The sequence below is a fragment of the Aythya fuligula genome, chromosome 1 (genome assembly GCF_009819795.1).
Source record: "Aythya fuligula isolate bAytFul2 chromosome 1, bAytFul2.pri, whole genome shotgun sequence".
Classification (NCBI taxonomy): Eukaryota; Metazoa; Chordata; class Aves; order Anseriformes; family Anatidae; genus Aythya; species Aythya fuligula.
In genome coordinates, this window is record NC_045559.1 from 179315811 (window position 1) to 179341811 (window position 26001).

Consider the following 26001-nt stretch of genomic DNA (forward strand, 5'->3'; position numbering starts at 1 on the left):
CATCTATGATCATGTTATAAAACAGCATTTGACTATGTTTAATACATATCACTACAAACAGAGGTCTGTTCTTACCTCTTCCTGTATTCCACTGGTAGTAGTTAATTTACTTCCATCAGTAACTGTTATAATTATTGCTGGCTCCAGAAAGAATGGGTTTCTTCCCTAAGGGGAAAAAAAAAAAAGCAATTTCATTTAAAATGCTCTAACAAATTTGTAAGCTTCTGTTCAGTCATTACACAGTCACTGATACCCACTGACAAAACAATAGGGCCTGAGGAATGTGCTCATGTACTACAGAATAGTGCTACGTGTTTGAGTCTTTTGGAACTTGGTCATGGAAAGCTGGACACTTAATATATCGCTATTCAAAAAAACATACAAAAATACAGCAAAAATGTTTAACATGTGACTTCAAGAATAATGCTTACTTGAGTATTCAGATAACCTTGCCGCTATTCAGAGGAGCAACTTGCTCTTCAAACCAAAGATACATCCTGCTCCCCATTCCAGAGTTGATTTTATTCTCAATTTAATTAGTGTAACGAACTAGATCATTTTCACAGCACCTTGTGATCACGATTCTAGGGTTAACAACTGATGTTAACATATTAAGGAAAATTTTGAAATTAATATAACCAGTTACATTTTTACCAAAGGGGTTCAACCATAACCATTCAACCCACAAGAATACTTCAGAAAAAACTTCCTATAATTATTTAAGATATGAACATACACAAGCTAAGACATTAAGCAAGTTCAGTTGTAACAAAAGAAGAGTCTTGGTTTGCTATTGACACTTCCTTTGTGCTACTGTGAGTAAGCTAACAGCCTTCATTCCCCCCGAATAACAGGATCCCAAATTAATCCATTGACACTTCAGCTCCAAATCAAGTTAGTATGTTATATCCTAGCTGGGGTTAAAGACAGAACAGGACAAAGGCCACCACAGGCTTTTGTTTAACAGGTCCTACTCTCTATTGCCAATCTTGAAGCCTCATTTTTCTTCTTCAGAAAACAATAGATGCCACTAGACCCACAGCCAAGTTTCATTTACAAACACAAACTCTCATGAATGTTAGTAATTTACTCTAAAATAATTGACATTGAATTAAGTTTTTAATAAAAAACTCTGTAAAAACATTTTTAAAAGTTAATTACATAGGATCATTTACCTACTACCTAGTGTTTAAAACAAATATCACTACTGAATTTGAACTCCATTTGGAGAGGGTTGCCCATTTTTAAGTGTCAATGTCTTTACCACAGACAAAATTTAGTTTAGGACAGCAAAAGAAAAAGTTATTTGCTCTGTTCTTCTTCTAAAACAGCACACCACCACTACAAAAACTAGGCAAAATCGGAAATCAACCAGTGAAGATCCACTTCTTCCACAAAAGGTAAGCTAGTTCATAATCCTATTTAAACAATTACAAGAATTTAAGGATTCTCCAAATACAGTTTTAATTAAAATAATTTAAGAATATTTAGCCTTATTTAATTCTGAAGAACAGTTACAGTACGTTATTCTGCCAACTAGTACTTCACCCCAACTGCAAAATATCAGCTGGAAGCTAATTATGTTGCACTGGAGTAATATTTAAAACAAGAGTTTCTGCTAGAGGAAAATATTTTTCTCATGAATATGGAATATAAAATACACTCATCCTAGCACTACAAAAAGTGTGTGAAGGAGAATAAAAATACAATATTTTAGATTTAGAACATAATAGGCAGTGTTCTTCCAGGTGAATGCTCTGCTTCAATTTGAAATCTAATTATTAAAAATTTAGTCTAACCTTATTATCTATATTTGCTCATTGTCTTAAATGCTTTTGTGTAACCCAATTATCACCTCTCTCAATTCTTCCCATCTAAGATTTAAGCCTTAAGTTTAAATGCTTTGGACTCAGAACTATAAAATGATAAGGATGGAAAGCAAAATTCAACCCCCTTCTTCCCTTTCTACAGTCCAAAAAAAAAAAAGTCTTTTTTTTGGAGGGAAGATTATCTAGGAGGAAGATTATCTAAATAATGACTTTGGCCTTACTCTTTCATAATTTCACAAGTATTTTACTTGTAAAATAGATAACCAAGATACCATCTAGAATGGAAATAATAAAGCAACATATTTACAAAAACAAGACTTCTTTTAAGCCAGAAAAACAGCAACATTCATTTATGGCCAGAGTAACAACATATTTGTGAAGCTCTAATCCCAACAACCAAGTAACCCATTTTCACATGTATAACCCACATGTTATCTGTGGAAATAATTGCAGTGCACTGCTGCAGAGTATTTCATGTATATAAGTAATAAGGAAACATTTCCCCTTGAAATCTCATCTCCACTTGTGGAAATTACTTGAGTAATCTTGAGTTCATCAATAGTGTTATAAATATTAACCTTGCTAGAAAGGATGTATGAAATCAAGTCAGAGTACACAATTCATCAATTAATTATTTAAAGTCACGAGTTCGCTGAGCTGCACTTAAGTTCACAGTTCCATGCAATTTAGAAGCATGAAATGAGTATCTACATTCCACCTAGAGGAGCAGAAATGTAATTTGAATATACCAAGAAGGAATAATTTCAGATGAAATGCCAATTTTTGAGGTTTACTATTTTTAACTAAAAAAATATCTTAAAATTCTTAAAGAACACCACAGACTCTTTCAAACTTCCTCAGCCATACAAAGGCACAGAAAACCAGTATTGTCAGGCATTCCTAGAAGTACCCTCTTATAAGCTCTTAAAATTCAGAGGTGTATTAGTGATTCTGGCAAAATTAAATTACTAAAGACTTACATTTATAACTTCTTTTAAGTAAGATGTAGCGGTTTGTCAATTACTAATTTAGAGTTTCATTTCAAACTAATAACTTTCCATTGCTTTTCCTTGAGAAGTATACAATTTATTAATTTACACCTTAGAAATATTGCATTCTTGAAAACACCTGGCATTCCTATACAAGAAAGTCAAAGATAAGTGTGGAAAAGTCAGTTCTTGAAGTAAATAAGGTAAAGATAGCTCTGCCTCAGTACCAATAACTTTGGAAACAAGAACCTCACTCTCTATTTAAGCTAGCATTATATAGACCTATCCTAACTAGCATACAAGCAGATATTCCTGTTCTTGGGTTCTCTGTGTTCAGACTGATTATAACCACTTATAGGGTATTAACATTTCACAATCTAGAAACTCAATTGCTATGTTTAAACCGTGCCAGTTTGAGTCTCAATTTACTGCTCAGGTTACAGTAAATAGAGAGATATTTTCAAGCTTTATTTTAAATTCGTATTTTTAAATAGACATTTTTATAGAGAAGCACCTTTGAAAAAATAAATATTTTTCCAGCTGAAAATTCAGTGGCAACTACCTCCCACAGGGACTTCAGCTAATTGCATGATATCAGTAAATTCACTTGATATCCTTTTTAGTTCAAATAAGTTGAGTGAACTGACTGCAGACTCTTAATACAGTCTTCTTTCTGAGGGCTCCTAGCAGTGGTGAAAAACGTACTGAGAAACAAGCACCAATGTTTTTAATGGTGATCTGTTTAACCCCCAAGTACTGCAAAGTGACACAAGAGGTGTTTTTTTCTCATTCACCTACAGTTTGCATTTTTTTAAAAAAGATATGCACCAAAGAGACAAAAAAAAAAAAAAAAAATTTTGGAAGGAAGTTATTTAAAAATGAATATAAATACCAGGGCTATCTTGTAGGTTTACTAGGCTAAAATTAGATAAGCAAGAGATTCAAAGTCCTAAAAAACTAACTTCTGTGATGCAACATGCATACTTTTGAACAGTTGATAGCTAGGAGACTATTTGTTCCAACTCACAACGCAACCCCAGTTACATTAGCCATTTCTTCTGTGTCCAGATGAACTAAATCTGTGCTCACGTCATGCAAAACAACCAAAAAAAGCTGTGAACACCACAGCTTCTGACCTCTCCCAAGTCACAGCAAGAGGCACAGCCCAGCCCACGCTGGCCGATGTGACATTAAGAGCCTTGGTTATAAAGTTATTGAATCAAATTGTCTGGTTAAGACCATCAGAACTAAAACCTCAATTTCACAGGTAAGTCCACCAACCACTTCCAACATGATTAATACATTCACGGATCTTTTTCTTCGAAGTGCACAACCAAAGCAATTCAAGAGCTACTGTGACTTTTGGATGAGCAAACACAGTATTTTACGTTATTACACATGCAGTAAGCCAATATTTACTGACAACTATCATGCATACATTTAAATATTAATCTCAGTGTCAGAAGTGTTGAAAAATTTAAGAAATAGCTGAAGTAGAAATATGGCAAAAAAGCCACGTCAGTACTGAAAATAGCATGTTCAACAAGCAGCTACTATTAAAAGTACAAGATAGTGCCTAAGAAAGAAAAACACATGTAAATTGCAAAGGCTTCAAGTGGAAAATAAATGCAAACTGAGCTAAAGTAAATACTTCTAACAGAATATATTAGTAATCACTAAAAAAAGTTCTCATGGAAAGCCCTTCTCACACATTTTCAGATTATGATCAAGCCTCTGAGAAGTATGCATTCATTTTAGTAAATCACAGACTGTAACAGAAAAACTAAACTTCTGTTGTTCGTCTATCACATATTATTGCAGTAACCCCTTTTTATTTTCAGAAATACCAGCCCTAACTGTCAGTAAAATGAATTTAGTCATCTGACCAGGAAATACAAGAGTGCACTTTTCAATTCAGTCCATTTTTTTCAGAATTTAAAAGGTCAAGATTTTCATAAATGGTGATGAGAATCTGTGAACAGCCATGGCTCAAAAATGACTGCTTAAAATGAACTCTAAAAAAGTCAGAGTTATGGTAGAATTATTACTAAAATTGGAAGATCTGCACATTTTAAGCTGGTAACAACTTTAATAATACTAAAAAGACTGAACCTGAATTATGGTAAACTGAAAATATGATCCAAATCTATCATGTTTTTTTTTCCTCACTTATCTTTGCAATATCAGTTGTGCTCTAGCAAAATTATGAAATGTCCAAAACATTAACACTTATTAGAGACCTCACCCTTCAATTACTCAAAGCAGAACATCATTAGTCAAGGAGACAGAGGCATTTAAGAGCTGTACTCAGAGCAATACAAGCATTCACAGAAACTTTGCCTTGAAGATTTTATCAAATCTCTGTAGCCATACTATAGCTAATGTACATGGACATACAGACTACAGTACTCTGTGGCCAGGCTGACAAGTACAACTCTGAACTGAATCATGGTGTTATCCAAGCAATTGAAGATGCATGATGAAGCCAGCTTTGAAATTGGATTTGTTACGGAGGTCTTAGAATAGAGACTGATCCCATGAAAGTTGGGTAAGCGTTAGACTTCTGTAATTTCAGCCTCAAGAACGAAGAGTTGAAGGCACTTGAATTCTGCATGGGATTAAAATCTGACATGCCAGGCTTCACATGAGAAAAACTGCTAACTCATCTGTTTTGCTACCCATAAGATTTTGCTATATTCCCTTGACAGTGTTGATCATTCAGTAGACAGTGCAGCTTTGTAATAGTAGCAACTGTTTCACTATTACAACATCAGGTTGTAATACAGCAGATGAATTTCAAGATGACATTCAGAAGCCTTACAAGTTTCAGGAAAGCTGAACTGGTTTGAATTTTACACAGGATATGTGTTTTGAAGTCCATTATGACATTTCCCTTGATGTCTGATCAACAGCTGAGATAAACAATGGATCAGTAAGAGACTGGGATCTTCAGAAATAACCTAATGAAACACTATTCCAGGAATTCTCTACCACAAGGAAAAAGCACCCAGCATTTTTCAGAAAGGGATGCAGCACAGAAGTAGGATTCTTACCATTACTCTAGCTCTATAGTCCAAATAAGCATCTGCAGTATGGATATCCACTCCCAACCACAACACAAATCTTTGTTCTCCCCGCAGTATCCAAGATGGGAGGATTTACACTCTACCTTCTGTTCCTGACAGACAGCTGGGAATACTACTTCACCCTTAAAGACAGGTTTCATGAACAACATAGATAAAGCAATCATGTCTTAAAGGTAATTTGAGACTCCTTACTAGAGCACTCCACATCCGGAGGAGAAAGTGAATCAGAAATGCAGATGACAGTAGCAGATTTTAGAAGCTCAATGCAGAGCCCTCGGTAGTCCCAAGAAACACAGATCTAGCTCTTCTGTCAAGGAAACAACTTAACAAGTCCTTACAGATTTCATGCACACCGTAGCTAAAAAACACCAAAGTGTCTTTGACAGAAGGATGTGGGGAAAAAAACAAGTTTGATTAATGCCAAAGGAGTCTTGACTGAGTCCACGACAAATACACTATGAAGAAAACTCCCAGCATCACCACTGACTCCCACAGATTGGGATTAACAGGTTTTTCATTACACTTTTACCCCCATGGGACTGATTTATAAATTAGTGTTTGACTAAAGTAGCTTGAGAGTAGTACCTAGGCAAACTTTTTTCACTTTGCAATTGGAAAGCTAGCCAGCAGAGGGGGCACAAGTTAGTAAAATTTATCCTCAGGAGGTGATTGAGGAGTAGTGATATAACCTGAGGCATGTTCTGTATGAATACTGTCTCAAAATATATAGAAAAGAGCACCTACCTGTTGCTATGATTGTGTATACCAGAAAAAAAAATAAACAATTGAATAAATACAGAGAAGAAGCAATCAGTCACTTGACCCTAGTCTCTTGATCTATGTTTAGCTCATAATTTCTAACATAAGGGACAGCACACAAAATTAATAGTTTTTTGTGGGTGTTTTGTGTTCTTCCTCCCCCCCCCTTTTGTTTCCTGAAGCTAACAGATACAAAGAAACATATCTTCTGGAGAAAGCCTTAAGAATCGTATTAAGAAACATTCTCCTAGAATTTATCAAGGTGAGAGCTCATACTTCCATTAACTCACCATCTTTTCCCTCAAGGCATGGGAAAATGCTGTTCCAGCAGACTTGTTTTGTCCTGCACTCATTCACACTCTGAAAGTCGGGGTATTGATGCCAATGATTTTGCAATAAGGATGGACACCACAAAGGATCTTTCCTCCATGAGGTGAAGGGAATTCAAAACCCAGATTGAGCTGTGTACAGCTATCCTTCCCTATAGGCTACAGCAAGATTATTATAGACAAAGTAATTTTCTGTTTCCAAGGCAATTCTTCTTTAGTTAACTACCTTACAAATATTTAAGAGTTACTCATCCGATGCCCAATACATGCAATAACCAGTTTCTTATTTGAAGTGTCTGAAAAGGATTACAAGGTAGTTACATGTGTTTTGCTTCATTTCTTGCTGGTGCTAGACTTAACAGACTTAAGTGATTTCTGCACACACAGTTAGGACACTGACTCTATGGTAAAACTGAGGCTTTTTGTATTTCTGGTGACTGGAGCAAATAAGTTGCAGGTTTAAAGTGCTAATATGAAACAACTGGCAAAAAAAAAAAAAAAAGTTTATCAAAGGAGAACAAGTGTAACAGACTTTTCCTAAAGCCAGGAAAGAAATTACACACAACAGCACACCAGTTACAGACTACTGAAGTAAAAGGTGCATTCTTGAAACAACTGCCAACTCCATTACATCAGTTACGCAAATTCCACTTAAGAAATGTAACATATTTAAGAAAATGGGATGAAAAATAACTTTCTCCAGAGTATTTTTGAACAGATCTTAAAATTACTTTAACTATTGAAGCTCCAAATATACATTATCATATACTTTTACTTGCTAATCAGGAAGCCCTAGAGCAAGAATTCCAAGGCCCAATCAGGTATTACTTAATTACAAGTATTTCAGGGACAAAACACCAATTGCATAAGAGATATCAAAACCTTTGAAAAAAGGTCACAGAAATGTATTTAAATATGTATTATTATATAACAAGCATATCTGCTTGCATTACCTGAACTTGTGAGTTAGCCAATAAATTCATTGCAGATCCATCTCAAAATGTGCAACGAAAGCTCTGTGATGAGCATCGTTTTTGTAGATGCTATTAACTTTACAAATTCTGGGTTTGAAATCTGGTACTGAATGTACTGAAGACTGTAATGTATTAAAGACTTAGTTGTGCAGCTTCAGTCATCTTAGAATGCTAACGAAAACATTTGTCCTAAGAACAAAACCAAGACAAACAGCAAGAAGCACCGAAAAAAAGCTATACAAAGCAGCCTAAAATGGAAACTCAGAACTAAAGGTGATCATTCTGTAATACAAAATCTCTCCATTGAATAGTGCACATGTGAAAACAGAAGGAAGCATTTTAGAGACCATGTTCATACTGAATAATACAGAAATGATGAATACACAGTAGGATGTACTACGACAGACTTCAAATCCCAGGATTCACTGGTGTTCTGAAGTTCCTAAATCACTCAAATGCAAACATTCCTAAATCAGCTTCTAAAACACTCCATTATAAAGCTTTGTCCTGTTCCTTTCGCCTAAGAACAAATTTAATTGAGTTCTAAATAATACATTATGTAAGTGATAACTTCTTGATTAACTTCTAAGTGCTCCAATTTAGATTAGGTCCTTGATAAGTTTCAAAAACAATTCACTCCTTAAACCTCACAATTTATGACATACCTGTGTGACATTCTCAAATAAATTGAAACAACACCATGTTCTTTGTGACCCAACACATGAACTCCAGTAAGGAACTGAACATGGAGAAGCAGCAATGAAATGAAGAACAAGAAGAAAAGCTACAAATATTTTCAACATGTAAGCACTGAAGTTTATAAAAAATCACAAGAACAGAAATATTAACATTTCTTTGTATTAAATTAATTGGAATATATAAGCTGCAAAACAACTGTGATTGCATCTTGTACCTTAATTTTAAGGTAATGGAAACAGTTGTTTAAAAAAAGATGCACCTTATCAGTTAGTTACAGATTAGCAAATGAATCACTACTGGAATCACTTAAATTGGATAAATCAGCCAACAAATCCTGGTGGTTTCCAGAGTTATTTGGCAGAATACAGTAAATACAAGCTGCTAAAAAAATACATTACATTTGAGCTTTTACACCCTTTTAAAAAACAGCTAGAATAACTATTCATACCAAGCACAACTACATCTTCAGAGCCAGCCCCAAAGAATCTGGGTTTGAAGATGATTTTTTTCATATTTTCTAAAAATATTTCTGAATGTTTTATTCCAAAAATAATTGACCTTGTCATGCTTTGGACCGAGTCCCTAATTACTGCAGCTTTTCTGCTTCACATCAGTGATTTTACATAGCTAGTCCTGGCTCAGTCTGTGGAATTGAGAGCGCTAGGCCAGGCCTCTGCTCTTCATATACTGGAGAAGGGTAATGAATTTCAGAATTGCCAGCATACCGAGTAGGGAAACATCAAATAACCCAAGTGGAAAAGCCAAAGAGAGGGATGTATACAAAATTCTCCACCCTTCGGGAGGTTATCAGCACAGGGTACTGACAAACTGACTGAAGGTAGCTTATTGACTCATGCATATAGGATGATTCTGCTGAATGATTGCTGCCCCAACGCTTCCCAATGATTCTCTCGCGGAGTTTATCGCCACTTCAGCAGGAGCAACCTAGCTGTTAAAAAATTGATTCTGAACCACTTCAGTTCGCAGTCCAGCTTATTAAGGCACCTGAATCAATCATTGGTTTAATTTACTACATGAAGTCGCAGTCACAGCTTGCTTCAGGTTTGGTATAACTACGACCTTGTGAGAGGCAATAAGCTCAGGAGTGGAGGAGAGCAGAGAGCTAGGATGGATGTCACTTCAGCAGTCCTACAGTAATGCATGCGATTAAGCTGGTATTCTGGGATCCCAAGCCCCAGGCGTGAGGTAGGGCATTTGGTGAAGGAAAAGAGATAAACACACACAGAGCAAGTGGCTTCTTCAACAGAAGCAAGAATGTCACCTTACGTTGATTCTAATGACAAATATTCTAGATTTGTTCAATGTAGTTTTTTGGCTTGACATTGGCAAAATGCACATCGTATTCAAGTCATTTATCCTCAAGCACTGTTAATGGGTTATATTAGATTAACACTCAGCTCTCCACAAGCAGTAGCAATTGCATATAGACTGAAAAATGCACACGTTTAAGGAAATAGGGTTGGCTACACCAGACAGCCATCAAATATGATTATTCCGGTAAGTTTCCTGGCCCAGTTAACAACAGGACATTAAACATGATTTTCAGTACGTACATCCTTGAATTACTTTCAGAACCACATATTAGAGAACTAAAATGCACCAGTTTCTGCTAGATCAGTCTTACCAAAGGCCTCTGCCATTAAAGCCGTGTTATGTCTAGCATAATTCCTTATCTATTATTCTGATTACCTACCACTGCAGTGCTGCAAGATCCACATTTCAGAGCAACTAGAGTAGAATCAGATTTTGGTAAAACCTCCTGTCCTCTCCATACAACCAGAAGCCTTATCTGTTCAGTTTCCCAGTCATGCTCACTCATGTTTCCCCAGCTAAAGTTAATATAATGCCTTGCAGTCAGCAACTTCTTACCTATTTCTAGTCAGCTAGAGACACTAACCCAGTTTCCCCACTGGAAAAATGTAGGCTTTTATCTATAGTACACTGTAGGTTTATGTAAGCTAGGGCAAATCAATTAACTGAGGCACAGACACTATCTCTAGAATGAAAACAGGTACTTAAATAACAGATATTTGAGTTCTCATTATTGTAGGATTGAAGTGGCCTATACATTTTTGAGAAATCTAGTCCATTAGGGGGTCAACTTTACAGTAACAGAATGATTGAACACATTGCTTCCATGTTAACTTTAAGATCAAGTATACAAGCAATAAAGCACAACAACATATTATAGGATTATCAGAAATATCCTACATCTTGTATGTTTGTATCATTGACTAGTCCCATTTAAGAAAAACAAGCAAGGATCTTCTAATATGTAAGATTTACCCTAAATATACACAATCACCATCTCCTGTCTGAAGTAGTTTTTGTTGAAATGAGCCTGGCACACACTTGGACAATTAAACTTAGCACCACAGTCACACAATGCAAAGCGCACATTCCGTGGAGATCTCTATTAGCCAGATGCTAATGCTCACAAATCATATGAAATTCCAATCTGTTGCATAAGCAGATGAAAACAACTTGAATAAAGGGCCACACAGTATGATGCTAAAAAACACATGAAGTGCAAATATGAATGTGTTCAAGTGGTAGCTGCATATACAGACATACTCTATGAACTAAAGGACTCACTGTGTTGTTACAGGCACAAAATACACTCTAAAAAGAAAAGCAACAGCAAGCAGGACTCTCAAGCAACACAACCAGTTTCAACTGAGCCTCGGTCAAGTAAAGTCAGATGCATAACAAGTCACAGTTCTTCCCTTCAAGCTTCAGAGGTACAGACTGTCTACCACAAAACTCCAAGACTGAGCATAACTATTCAGTAAGGAAAGGAGGAAAAAATTAAAGAGAATAAATATAACGAGACACCAGGGAAAATAAAAATACTTGTGCTTCACAAAAAAAAAAAAAAAAAAACACTCCAGGCTCTGTATCTATATGCATTTGCTTCACATCCCTGACAACTAGCTGCCATTTGCCAAGTGCAAATACTTCAGAGAATACTTCAGCTATGGGACACATACCTTTAAACACCTAAATAAGAAAGCTAACATACATATTCAAGGAGTCTATGACTAACAGAGGCAGTTACACTGCTCAAGGCATAAAGGCAAGAGATACAATTTTGCAACTCCAAACTGTCCTCGGACTTTCTCTGCTGACTTTTTAGTGAGGCCAAGTATCAGCCTGAGACAGAAAGCTATATCAGCTGCTTAAGCATTGGCAGCCTGCCCCCACCTGATCCCTAAAAGTCAAAGTCACTGCAGACATGTTATGGCAGTGGCCCTTCCAGAACTGATTTATTGAAAATAAAGCACTTAAAGAACCAAAGTGGCCAAAGTATACTTAATATTCGGAACATGGGGATGTATCTCACTTCTTTCTGCTAACAAAACAGATGGATGAGATCATTTTGGCCAAGAAAAAATATAGTGTTTTGTGTAAGCTTGTTTTAACTTTTTGTCTCTTCTTTAAAAATGCAATGGATTAGAATTAGACAAGTGATTTTAATAACATCCAAATTTGATGTGATTATTACTCTTGAGACTCCATGAACTTGGTTGGTATGGGACAGCTGAAAGCAACGCAGTTCCACCTCATGTGGAAAATGTGGGGAAAAAGGACGGTGTAGCTCTCGTTAAAGGACACCCTGAAACAAAGCTACCTAAAAATTAAAACATTTCAACAGTGAACAAAATGGCAGGTTTGTAAGTTACAGTATAAACTGTATAAATTAGGAAGCAGTATTCTTAATTTCATCATGTATTACATCAGGATTGACTTTCATCAGCATTTCACATATAGACCTTGGACATAACAGGCATGTAAATTTACATTAATACCATTTCTAATCTACAGAAAATAGGCAACTACAAATAATCCTTTCTTACATATTTCTGCTATTGCCATGCTTCAGCTTGCTATGTTGTTCTCTGTTGCCTGAAGTTTTCCCATTTAGTTTTGCTGGGGCAGGGGAAAAACAGAGAACTTGGAGAGCTACACTAGGAGTGCAAATCTCTGCCTCTACCAACATGAAACGCAAACTGCTTGTGCAACCATGCCAGCATGACAAAGCAGGAAACCCTAATCTAAACTTTGGTTCCAAATTTGGATGCACACTCAACACAGGCCATTCCAGTGCAGTGTTTATGGCCCCAGAACGCCAAGACAAAAGTCATGCTTGAAGGATTTTGACTTTAGAAAGTAAGGAATTCCAGTAACAACCCTCAAAAAAACAATCCAAATATAAAACTGCTCAAAATAACAGGTCACACAAAGCATAACATATACAAATATTGGGGACAATATTTTATATGGGTGTTTTGTTTTTTAAAGCTCAGTGTATCTTAGATGTAGATATGCACATGAGCAAGGAGTTAGTCTGCAATTCATGACATAAACCTAAAACTGAAGTGTGCCTAAAGGAACAATTAGAATTGATCTCCTAAGCATGCTATCTACATGTGTTTGGAATATTAGAATATTTAAGCTATTATGGCAAAACACGCTGATCTCTAGAGACCAACGCTAAGCTTTACTGTGTGAACACCTCGGCAATACTGTAGCTACACATTAGTCTAATCATATATTCAGAGAACTATAAAGTAGCAGTTAGCCTAAGATTAGATTGTTTGATGCTCATATATGATGTGACTGAAGCCTTCAGAAACCAAAGCAATATTAAAAAAAGTCATCCAATGCAGGACACCTTTCAACTTCCAGGTCAGAAATAGGTCTTTCTAGCCTTCCGCATGTTTTTGAAGTCTCAAAATATCCATAATCAATTGGTTTCCATTTGGATTTTAGTTTGCTTCAAGATTCGTTTCACTTTTCCACATACGTGAAATACGCTGCCAAAAAAAAAGGCTCTCACCAAGACTGGGCACAGCTTGGTAAGCCATCAAAAAAGTACTTCTGCTACTACTTTAAATACAGAGTGTACCTTTCCCAACACTGCAAATGAAAAATACCTATCTCAAGTCCCCTTGGATTACAGAAGCATCATAGTTGGCCTCTTGGTTTCAAAACAATTATGTTAGCATGTGCTAACAATTGTTTAATATACGTTTAATATATTTAGTTATATTTGTTTAACAAGACCAACTCACCTCTAGGCAGGTTTTACCATACTGATACTTACGATGCTGAAGAATATGTCCAAGATACTCTATTTAGATAAAAAGCTCACAAAAAGCTTCTGCTACTGAAAAGAGTTGTTTCTACTGGCAATATTAAAATAAAGTTTCATCCTGAGAAAAACTTGAAGAATAGCTTGATACACCAACACCAAAATCCATTCTAATAAGTACCAGTAGGTTCTTATTTTATCTTCTGCGCACAAAAATCTAGTAAGAGACCCTCATTATACAAATAATAGGAAAGGTGAAACACGAGGGGTTTCAGGTATGTTTTAGAAGTTTCAGACATCCATCAGATTCATTATGGTAGTGCTGCAATGGTGCTTTGCATGTAAGTTTCAAAACTCCACTGATACATTTTTACCTACCTGAGTTTACAGCTCATACTTAGAAACTTTGCTACAGATTGCAAGTTACTGAAGTAGATACTTAGTTCCACTCAGCCACTTGGTTACATTTTACTGTGTTACATAATAGCCACCTTCATGTTTTCTGTTTACACAGAAAGAATCATTCCAGAAACATCTATTAGTATTTAACCCTTCCATTAACTCTAACAACCTGCATCCATTTGCCTTACTCAAAAACACTCAGTTGAATTGTGACTGCATGCATGCTGCTGAGCAAGCCATATCTGTGAGATGTAAGAGTGTATTCCAAGAGGAAGGAAAACCTGCTAGTTATAGGTTTGGTATTTCAGACTGCCTGAAATAATGGGGAAGCTGAACTGGGGAAAATATGGCAAAGTCAATTAGCTAAGTGCAAACTGAGCCTATAAAGTGTTTTATGTGATGACTGTGAGTTTACTGAACTTAGCATGTTTAAATTGCATTCTTCCTGAACACATCCAAATCCTGTGTTTTCTTCCAAAGTTTTCTGTAAAAAAATGCAGAAGGTGAAGAGGACCACTATTTTTAGCAAACAAAAAGCTGACACCTTATTTGAAAGTTCATTCTTCTGCTATCGTAATCAGCACAAAGCACAGTATGCAGACTCAAGAATAATACAGAATTTACCCATCTGAAAGAGCTGCAAAAAAATGAAATAGTCACCTTAAAATATATAAGCTTTCTAAAATCCTAATAAGCTGACCTCTAAGAATGTCACATTATTTTCCTTTTGTCTGGTTTACTGCCTCCTTGCACATTTCTTGTGCTGTTGACAAAAACCATCAAAAATGTAGATCTAAAAAAAAATCCTAGGTAAGACAAAGGGTTTAGAGACAAATAATATAGCATTAATATCAGAAACACCTTCTGAAAAAATCTTCCAGGTTCTTGATAATCTAAACATGTTGACGGTGCCCCTTTAAGACCTGAATGTGAAACACTCTAATCAGCTGATGTAGTTGTACACTCAATCATTATCAACTCTGTATGTATTTACTGAAAAAGTAATAGCAGTAAATATTCATGTTAAAAATATGAACGTCAATGTTGCAAGCACATAAGCAGCAGGAGATTTTCCTCAATTTCAGAATGACTGTTCAGCCACCACTCTTGTTCAGGAGCTGAGCTGATGGAGAACTCTGGTCTACTTTGAAAGAAATCAAGCATAGTGAGTCGCACTGCCATTTAAACAAACAGTTCAAAGTTAGCAGGGGGACAAGACATCGTGCTGTTGAATGACATAACCAGGCAATCCCACTGAGTCTGCATCATGTCTTGTCATTTTTACATATGTTTTACAATCCACATGTGAAACAAATGGATCTTAGCAAATACCTTAGAAGCTTGTCAATGCAACCAAAAGCCAAGCATGTTAGTAAAAAAGATATTAAGCCAGATCATTTTTTCAGGGAAAAGCTTAATAAATGTTTAGATTTATTACTTCATGCAATACCACACCTAAAATAATCTGTCGCATTTTCTAAAATTATCTGCTCCTCCCACTCTGAGATAATCACTCTTCAAACATCTGCTATATTGAAGTAAACTACTCAGTTGTTCTGTGGACTTAATATTTTAAACTGCTTAAGAAGTGATTCTGAGTGAAATATTTTCAAATGTAACTGAGCATTCCGATCATTTTTATTACCCTGAATTTGTAAGTTCCTCATACTGTGTATGTTTAAGATCAGATTTATCTTAAGCTAATTTTAGGTAGTAGACTTCAACGATAGGAAGTTTGACAGATATGACATTGTTCAAAGGCCAATGTGAATCTGAGGCATCTTAACTGCCCTGGATATCATCCTGTGAGTGCTGATGGACCAGTTAAGTGCTTCAGAATTTAATTTTATTTATGAATAATCTGCTACTTTGATCAGTAGAGCCAGAATGGGAACCAGAGACTTCAGCAGCAGATGATTTGGCACTTGCAATCCATCCATCTACTTTTGCAGATGCTAAAAGAAGGCAGAAGTTCTGTTCAGTCACTTGACTGAGCATTTGAACACCTCTCCAGCAGTCTGTTCAACATGTGGACAGAACAAACAGCACGCATAATCATGGTGGGTTCAATCTTAGAGAGATTTGTAACCAAAACACACCGGACAAGAATTGCTCAACAGACAAAACAGCAACAGCCCACAATAATGAAAACTAACTAGTCAAGAGAGTGACAAGTCAGCTTGCCTACTTGACAGGGCTGTTGAGCACAACTTCGCTCAGAGAAAGCTTAAATACTTGGGTTTAAACACTGTATTATCACTAGCAAGAGCAATGGTAAAGAGCAAGTATTCCATGTACATGCCTACAATGGCAAATGTTCTAAAAAGCTTCACATAGCTCACGTAACTAAAGAAAAATGTCATAAAATGGGAAAGGTTAGCACACAGATGTACAAGAGGACAGCAGATGGTAATAGACAAAAAAAAATAGCCATGTGTGGAACTAGCACTTTTTTTTTTTTTTTTTTAAAGTTTCATCACCAAACTGGCATTTTAAAAATGTTTAGACTCACTTGATCACCTAGTGGCAAAGCCATACAACGCAACACGAGAGAGAAATTTCCTTCCCAAACAAACATGGCATGTTATCACAAACTCTGCTCAGACTGGAAAGGGGAGGGGGAGAGAGGGGGCTTATTTTCACAGCCACATTCCCATGTTAAATACCAAGAGCAGTAACTAATCCTCAGATAGCAGATGATACATTACATGGAAAAAAAAAAAAAACAAACAAACAAATGAAAAGGGGAGATTCAAGTTAGCATGTCCCATGTGAAAAATACATGATATACTTTGCCCAATACTAATAACGTGCTTTATAAAAAACAAATCCAGGGTTTGATCCAGTGCCAGAAAGTACTGGATACTCTTCCTAAAGCACATATTTAGGCTAGAGTCACTGGCTTATAGGAACTCACTACTGAGCAAGAGAATTCAGGCCCACCCCAAAAGAAGTCCTGCTTTAAAGGGACAGCTGCAACACAGACATTAGGAAAGCACAGCTCCTCGAGGCTTGATACAGCATGCAGGTCTATGAAAATACAGGTATTCAGAGAAAAGTTGTAGTAATCTCGTTAGAAAGAAAATGTTTTTAAAAAGGTGTGTTCCACTCAATACTTTTGGAATATGCAGTGCTGCTCAAAAATCAGCTCATCTCCCAAACCGTACTTATGTGATCATACAGCACTATATACATAAAGCCAAGTTTTCATGACCCCCGCCAGGCTCATCAGTTAAGGTTCTGAAACATAAGACTTGCTGGAAAAAAAATTACAAAGTTTAACTGAGAAGATCAACTTGGAGGCTACATCACTGTTTAAGAACTGAGTAATTATGGGGGGGAAATAAACAGTCAGGTACAAAACTATCAACATCAACTACACTTCTTCAAACTATCTGATCTCTGCTTACTTTTGAAGAAGCCCCCACATCACGTATTTCACGAAGATGCCTCTTTGGACATTTAGTTAATAGCTGTCCCTGAGAAGTTTGTGTTTTGTTTTTTTTCCACCTATTAACAGTCAACCTACCTGCCCATAGTTGTCTATGCCAGTTACTAATCTATTTAAGTTTAATAAATCAAAAGCTGTCCTTAGGGACTGGCCAAGAGTCGTAAGTCCTTCAGCTTGAAGGTTTTTCAGTTCATTCATAAACGTTGCATGGTTTTCCTTCCAGCCAGCCTGAAAAGAGAAACGTGAGAAGGCATTCTTCAGACAGAAGCTTTGTAAGGAATCAGGGTTTTCTGTTCAGCAACTAAGCAAGACACTTTGTAGGCGCATGCAGCTCAGCAGAAAGGCAAAATACCTTGGAAGTTATGAGCATTTAATGCCATTATGGAAAGCCTCAAAATAGTTTAAAATCCTCACAAGCTGGATCTATCTGATGATCCAAAGGGCAAATTTCTGTGAAGCCACCCGTGAATAGCCCTCGCAGCTATCTGAACTCCTCTGCCCAGCCTTGAAGCGATCTCCAGCAGGTTCACAGCCCTGTGTCATGCGGCCCCACCACCCCCTCGCCTTGTTTCCCCCCCTGAAAAGGGCAGGACAGAGGGAACCTTCCCCCCCCCCCAGCCATACAAACTCTCCTCGGAGTTGCTGTCACTTCTCCCAACTCGAATTAAATATCCCCCACAGTTCATTGCTGCTCACAAACCACACAGGGGAGGGACAGAGGAGGGGTGGGGGGGGAAAAAAGAAAAAAAATAATAAAATGTCGGCCATGTTGATGTCAGCGCTGCCGCTGCCAGAGCCCGGGCGTGCGCTGAGCTGCCCGGCCCGGCCGAGGGGGCAGGAAGGAGGCTGGGGAGGGAAGGGAAAAGGGAAGGGAAGGATTAGCAGGGGAGGAATGGGGAGGGGGGGGGGGGTTTACCTTGATAGCGTAGGGAGGCTCCTCGAAAGTGACCAGCATGTACCTGTCTCCCCTGCTGGCCGGGTCCCGGGCTCGGAGCTGCGGTGTAAATGGTGGTGGGGAGAGGAGGGGGGGGGGGGGACACAAAGCAGAGGGTGAGGCTGGAGGAAGAGGAGGAGGAGGAGGAGGAAGGCGGGGGTGCAGGAGCCCCCCCCCAAGCCCCAGCCCTCCCTCCTCCCCCTCCCCGGGTGCCCGCACACCGCCGCCCTCGCCCCCCGCAGCCCCCCCCTTCCCCTTTTTTCCCCTCTCCCCCCCCATCCCAAATTCGTTTCTCTCCCCTCCTCTCTCTCTCTCCTCGCCTCCTTGCAGCCGGTACCTTCATGAAAGTCTCTACAGCGCCTTTGGCTATGTCCAGATAGGTGGTGCCCAGGTGGGTGCGCTGGTTCATGGAGGCGGACGTGTCTATCAGGAAGAGTAAGATGGGCATAGTGCGGAGGGGCCGGCGGCCGGGGCGGCTACATGGACCGGGGCTGGGGGGGGGGGGAGGACCAAAGGGGGAGGAAGAGGAGGAAGAGGAGGGGGGAATGAGTGGCCGTGAGTGCTGTGCACGGGGAACGGCGCCTCCCCGCCGCCCCTGCCCTCAGGGCGAGGGGAAGGGAAGGTGGTGGGGAGGTGGAGGGGGGGTGGGGGGGGGGGCAGCGCTGCCTGCCCTGCCCTCCTTTGTGTGCGGGGCCTGCTCAGCCCAGCACGGGCTGGCTCATGAGGGAGCGGCGGGGAGGGCTGCGCCGCTGCTGACCTTCCCCCCCGCCGCCGCCCCGACCACCACCACCACCACCTCCTCCTCCTCCTGCTTCTCCTTCTCCTTCCTCCTCCTCTCCTCCCCTCCCCCTGTTGCTGCTGTTGCTGCCGCCGCCGCCCCCCCCCCTTTCCGAAGTTTCGGGCGGAGCAGCCGCAGCCCGGCCGCCGCCCGCCCCCCTCCGCCTCTAACTGAGGAGCTGCCGCGCTCGCCGCCGGCTTTTAAAGCCGCCTGGGCTGGGCTGGCCACGCCCCCAGGGCACGCGGACACGCCCCCACGTGACGGCCTCCCCGCCCCGCCATTGGGCCGCCGGGCGGTGCCTCGTTAGCATATTCAAATAGAGGGCGGGGCGAAGGGGATACGGGGGGGAGCGGGCCCGAGCGGCGGCGCCGCGCATGCGCAGTGTGTGGGGGGGGGGGCGCCGGGTGCGGGCAGGGGGGCGCCGCTCGGCAGAAAATGGCGGGGGGGGGGGGGGTGGGGGGAGCGCGGTGCGGGGGGTGCCGCTCGTCAGAAAATGGCGGCGGGGGGGCTGCGGCGGGGCTGAGGGGAGGGAGGCGGCTCGGCCCCGCCGGGAACGGGCGGCGGAGCCGCGGGGTGAGGGGAGATGATCTCCTTGAGGCTGAGGGAAAGGAGGCTGAGGGGGGGAGCCGTGCTCCCGCTGAGGGGCTGCGAGGCGCCCCCTGAGGCAGCGCTTCACCCGTCTTGATGCCGGCTTTGCCGGGGGGGAGGAGAGGCCCCCTGAGGCGCTCCGATCCCCAAATTACCCCTCGGGACAGGAGGCCGAGGGGGAAAACCCAAAGTCGGGCTGAAATCCGCCGGCCTGGCTGAAAGGGGGCTCGTTTATCAGGGAAAAGTTCAGCCTCTGGCAGCCCGACGTGTCCAGCGGGGTTCGGCGTGTGGCAGGGAATTCCGACAGACTCGGTCTGATCTTCTGTGTAAAAATAAATAAATAAATAAATAAAAATGTAAAAAAATTGGCCGGCCCTCGCTGTGACCTTTTCCCCTACGTGCAGGCGGAGATGAACGTTAATGTGCCTTTGATCCGTGCTCAGGCACTCTTTTGAGTTTACTTCCTATAAATCATACAATCGTGGAGCGTTTCCAGCCAATTAGCGATGAAGATCTGTCCTCGGTTTTTGTTTGCTTGTTTTCCCCCAACAATTGAGTCTCTGCTGTTTCTGCTCCGCTAGCCTTCGAGCACTAACTCCAGAGCCATTTTTTAGCATAATCTGTTCAGGGGGTTGCTCCGCATCCTCTCTGCCTGATGTTTTTCTCCCGATCCGGCTGATGTGCTCCCACAGCCGCTGCTCTCGAAGGTACGAAGCCACTGTGCTCCCTCTCTCAAGATAAAATTGGCAGTGGCCTGGTTTGATTCATTTTGTTCTTCCAGGCAACGTTTCTGTCTTGTTAGGCAAGAGCTGTTTCTGGCTTTTTTTTTTTTTCTTTTCTTTTCTTTAAGACTAATGAAAGATTAGCATTTAGTTTCTAGGAAGGCTGGAGAGAGAGGGGTGGAATTGTATTTCCATTGCAGTTTTTAGGCATTCTTAGGCCTGTGAGCATGGTATTTTGATATTTTGGCTTGCGCATTGGTATCTGCAGCCTGTGCCATCCATTCTGAGGCGCTGGAGCAACCCCAGGGGTGCTTCCTTTTATCCCAGGTCACCCCTCGGAGTCCTGTAGGACTTTGGGAGTTGGGAATGAAACTTGATTTTTGGAGTGGGTACAGGCAAATTATGACAACTGTATTTCTTCAGAAGCAACGTCCTCTGCTGTGAGTACTCAGCGTGGATCCTGCGGGCAGTGATAAGCCCAGCCGAGCTGGTGTGAGTCTGAAGCCGCTTGCATCTTTCCAGCCATTCAATTTCAAAGCTCCGGTGGTGGGGCTGTGTCTTGTGACTGACAGCAAGGCTGTGCTGGTCCAGGGTCTACTGCTTAATCTGAGCCCCTGCTGCTAGAGGAAGCAAACCAGCAGGTGCTGCTGAGGCCATGTTGCTGGATTGCCCTGGAATCCAGCTGCATGCCAGCCCCCATTGTACAATAAAATATTTGGTCTGTTGGAGAGCCTTGGTACAACACAGTCTCTTGCTGTCTACATCTGTGGTTTGGGATGCCTTTTGTCCCCTTGGCTCTCCACAGAAAGTTGCACGCATCTTCTGGCTCCCTGTCAGGTGTGCGGCTCCTGAGGAGGTCAGCAAGGTTGCCTACTGCTAGACTAGTAATTATCTCCCTAAGGTGGTGGGATTCGAGTTGTTAAGTAAAGGCCGTGGTGCTACTTTAACAAGTCATGCCTTGGGATTTGTAACTCCTTTGGGGAGTAGTGTTGAGTGAGTGTATGTTGTTGGCCTCTTAATTGGCTTCCTTTTAAATCTCTTAGACAGGCACGTTCCTCAAACATGCCATCTTCTCTCCTATGTGTAATATCATTGATGTTTCATTGACTGGCCTAATAAAAGAGCACCTCTTTTATGTGTCAAGCATCCATCCTCTTGGAGAGCATTCTAAAACTCAGAAACTTCTGGAAAGTAGCCTTCTCCTAAGTGCAGGGGGAAAAAAAAAAAAAAAGGCATTTTAGAGCACTCGCCTTACTAGGAAAATGTTGTGAAAGGCAGCCTGGGACATGCATGGAGACTTCACGTAAATCCTGGAAGGTCATTTGGAATTTTTAATTTTTCTGTTTGTTGCCAGTAGGGGGGGCGGGAAGAGAGGGAGGAAGGCATTAACTCTTCGTGGTAGACTCGGTCATAAACCAGCTTGAATTCTGGAGTCACCTTGAAAAGTGGATGCAGTAGGCACACCGTGTTTTTCTCACCAACATGAGGGGAAGGTGAGACCGAAGCAGCTGGGCCTCTCCTGCTCCTAGTCCCCTCAGTCCAGGGATTGTCACTGATAAAGGAGTCCCACCGACAAAACTTATATGCAGCTCCATTGGGATTTATACAAGCAAAAACACTTTATGAATTCTGTACGTACTCTCTTTTTGCTATTATCTTTGAAGCCATTTGGAACATTCAGTTCTCCCTGCTCCTGTGCATGTTATATTAGATCCATATTAGATCCCCTATAGGGCAGAATCAAGGCTGGTTTTGTGTTGTCTGTGGTAGGCATTAGTACTTTTCTGCTGGGAGCTGGCCAATTTGATTAATATTGAGAAAGATTCTTTCAAAGAAAGATAATCAACCCAAGCCTAAGTCTGTATCAGCCTCTTAATGCGAGAGTCATAATGGCTAGTGCTGCCATCAGAGCCACATTTATAAATCTGTACAAGGGATTTGCTATGAAGGAACAAAACCCAGTGATATTAGTGCTTATGCTCATTACTGGGAGAGCTGATGCAGCTGAGCAGGGAGAGAGCTTGAGACTATCACTGAAAACAGATGCGTTTTTGGATTCAGCCCTTTTACATGGTGGGCAAAATTATACCCCTTGTACAGGCTAAATGAGGCAGTTCTGTCTTTTCTCCTAAATCTAGATGAATTATTTCAGCATGGTGCTGTCTGAAGGAATACCTCTGCTGTATTGATAATGCAAAGGATAATTACAAAGGATTCCTGCATATATCCTGCGAAGGATTATTTCATACATAATTTTTGTTTGTTATTTTTCATCCATGAGGGAGCTTGAACACAAATCTGTATCTATGAACACCCATTTTCTGATCTTCAGAGTGGGCATTGTCCATTTGAGGACAAGTAAGACAGTATTAAAAATGCAAATTTTACTTAAAATTTAATTCTAACTCAATAAAGCAAAATAAGAGGATAAAAAGATGCCTGAAAAAACATCATTTTAAAAAACAACTTTGGTGTCATTTAGTGTTATTATTTATTTATTTATTTTGTCTTGAAGATAAACAACAGCTTCTCCCAGTCGATAGCCATGAAATTATTGTTATATTATCAGATTGTGTTAGGCTTATTTTGTCTGTCCTGAACCACAGGCTTGAACTAGAACTGGCAGTTCAGCTTTGATTATTTTTTTTTTTTTTTTTAATTGGCTTTCTCCTTCAGACAGAATTGTTTCACAAAGATACAAAGATCTTGGTCAGCCCAGGTTCTAGTGACAGAGGTAAATTTTTCAGAGCCCCCATGAGAATGCAATTCCATAGTCTTGTAGATTATCATCATTAAACATTTTTTATTTCCATGCTTAAGAGTCTTAAATTTTCCATTGGTTAATTTTATTCCACTGTTCATCACTATGTATATATATATCATTCTGAGTATTACTTATTATTTTTTAATACTTGTATCCTACTCCTTTTACCCTTCCTTCAGCCAAGTTCTGTGCATTCAAGTTATTTGCTTTCTCCATAAATAAAATATTATTTTCCACTTGTTTTGGACTTGAATAAATGAGAGCTTAAATTGTGGTTTGGGGTTGTTTTTCATGAGTTTCTCTTCAGTGATTTTTGACCCTGCTTTTTTTTTTTTTTTTTTCCTCTCCCTGAAATTGTTACCTGTAATTCAGGTAGCTTGGATACATGTATAGAACTCTTCCTAGATGAGTAATTACTGAGAAGACTGGGATCACATAAGATGTAACCCTCAAAATTTTTCAGAAAAGTGGCATTGAGAAAACTGGATCTCAATTTTTTGTGTGTATTCTAGGACTTTGCCCATTTTTTCTTCTAAAATTTGCAGAGGCAGCTGTCTGCCTTTGAAACCGTCTAGCACCTTTTAGAAGTCTGTACTTTGGCTTTCCCAGCACCAGAACACGGTGAACCTACACCGCTTTGCGGAACGATGACCCCTAAAAGCAGTTGCTTTCTGGCTTCTGTTGGCCCATCTTCAAAGACAGCTTCGTTTTCATTGCCTGGGGATCGGGAAACCCAGAGGATAGCCTTTGAAGCTTCCCAGGGATTTTTGTATTCTCCACCACCGCTTCAGCCATCCAAATCCCTTGCTGTTTTCTGGCTCGGTAGTTGGAAGCAGAGTGAACAGCGGTGTGCCATCCAGGGGCAGCATAGCTAATGCGGGCTTGCAAGGAAAGCGGGATTAGAGTAGTCTGAAGTAGTTTGTTTTCTAAATGTCCCGGCTGAATGTGGGCACTGAGAGATGAAGTTCATGAATATTTGTGAAGTACTTAAGCTCTTGGAAAGTACGTTATGGTAGAAGTGCACGGTAAGATTATTTTCAGAGGAAAAACTGATCTCTTTGAGGACCATCTGTGCTGTGACAGTAGAAGTCAGTCAGTTAATGATTGAGAGGTTGGAAGGCACCTGAGTAGAAGAGAAAGATAAAAATCAAATTAAACTGTATATTTGATACACGCTTTTCCTTTGGTATTACTGGCCTTAGATTGAAAGGTCTTCTAGGCAGCGTGTTGTCTTCATATGTATTTAACAGTGTTTAACAGAGCAGGACCTTTTCCACCTGGTACTGGGAGGGAATATGAAATTTAACGTGGAGATAACTGCTTCAAACAAACATGGCAAAATTACAGTTTTAATAAGGTAGCGCATGTGAGAATTCAAATAGATTTACTGTCTTCATATATCCTTCCTGATGCTTTACATTGCTCCTTTCACTTAAGGTAGGATCCTGGTCAAGAACAAAAACCTGTCTCAGCTCTGAGCCTTTAAATTTATTCTGCCCCTTGGGTATTTCAGCTGGCAGTGTCAAGACCCAAAGAGAACAGAAAACACTCCCTAGCATATAAAAGCTAAGGTATTTTTACCTTTTTTTCCCCCCCTCCTTTCTTCTTAAACTTATTTTCCATCCCTGAGATGCCGGCAGCAGCAAGCAGCAGCAGCCCACTTGATTCCTGCTAAGACCAGAGTGCCCAGGGAAATACAGGTACAGACTTCTCATCTTCCCTCCTCTCCCCAGGCCATGAAAACAGGAGGAGGCTTCTGCACTCTCTAAAACAACAGGTCTGAGGAGACCTTTGCTTATTATGCCAGGGAAGTAAGAATCCTGTCATCAGTGTGGCCAGAGATAATAGTTACATCAGTCGGGTAGGCTGAGATTGCTTGTAGCAGCCCATCCTGGTTGTGTTTGTTTTTTCTCGTCTCATTTTTGCAGCCTGGGCTGAAGGCTCCTCTGGGTATCCTAACGGGTTAATTCAGCCCTTCCTTCGCACAAATACATGCAACACACGGTGTTGCCATGTAGGCTCTCCTCAGGATGTCAGGAACAGAACTAGGATAATCTTCCCCCACAACACCATTTTTAAACAATTTTTTATTTTTTTTTTCAGAGAGCTGTTAAACCTTCCAGGAGGAAAACTTTCCCTGGGAGGTCAGTGCCCTGCCCGTACCCGCCGATCTGCCTGATCCCACTTGTCACCGTTCCAGAGATTTCTTTTGTTTGCTCCTTTAAGCATTCTTTCTTGCCTTCACTGCAAAGTTTCAGTAGCCCCGGAAATCATATCCTTTCTGAAGGGTTGGACCCTCCTGCACATTTCATAGCATAGCAACGTAACTCTATTACCATGGATCCCAGACACAGGCGTGCAGAATTTATCTAACTAATCGAGTGGTTAAGGGACACCAATCCCAGCTACAGGCAGCTAGGAGCATAAAGTGGTTACAGCTAAAAGATATTCTACAAGCACTTCCCAGAGAAGCAAAACATGTATTTTTTTTATTATTCTTATTTATTTTTAACAGCCAATGTAATGGGTATTGTCTTAGTAAACAAGAGGGCAGAGTTATTCATTCATCCCTAAAATGTTT

General features: G+C 40.3%; 1 protein-coding gene across 3 annotated transcripts in view; it reads right to left on the reverse strand.

Moving 5' to 3' along the window:
* Positions 1-19174, reverse strand: part of INTS6 (integrator complex subunit 6) — a 42255-nt gene extending 23081 nt beyond the window's left edge. For 2 of the 3 annotated variants that reach the window (XM_032189824.1, XM_032189805.1), the window contains exons 1-4: positions 18906-19174; positions 18551-18628; positions 17713-17862; positions 76-165 (exon numbers count right to left, since the gene is read on the reverse strand). In XM_032189824.1, coding sequence (XP_032045715.1) covers positions 76-165; positions 17713-17862; positions 18551-18628; positions 18906-19016 — 429 coding nt within the window. In that variant the 5' untranslated portion in view covers positions 19017-19174. The remainder of the gene's footprint in view (positions 1-75; positions 166-17712; positions 17863-18550; positions 18629-18905) is intronic. The other variant, XM_032189814.1, reaches the window with a different exon arrangement.
* Between the last annotated feature and the right edge of the window lie 6827 nt (positions 19175-26001).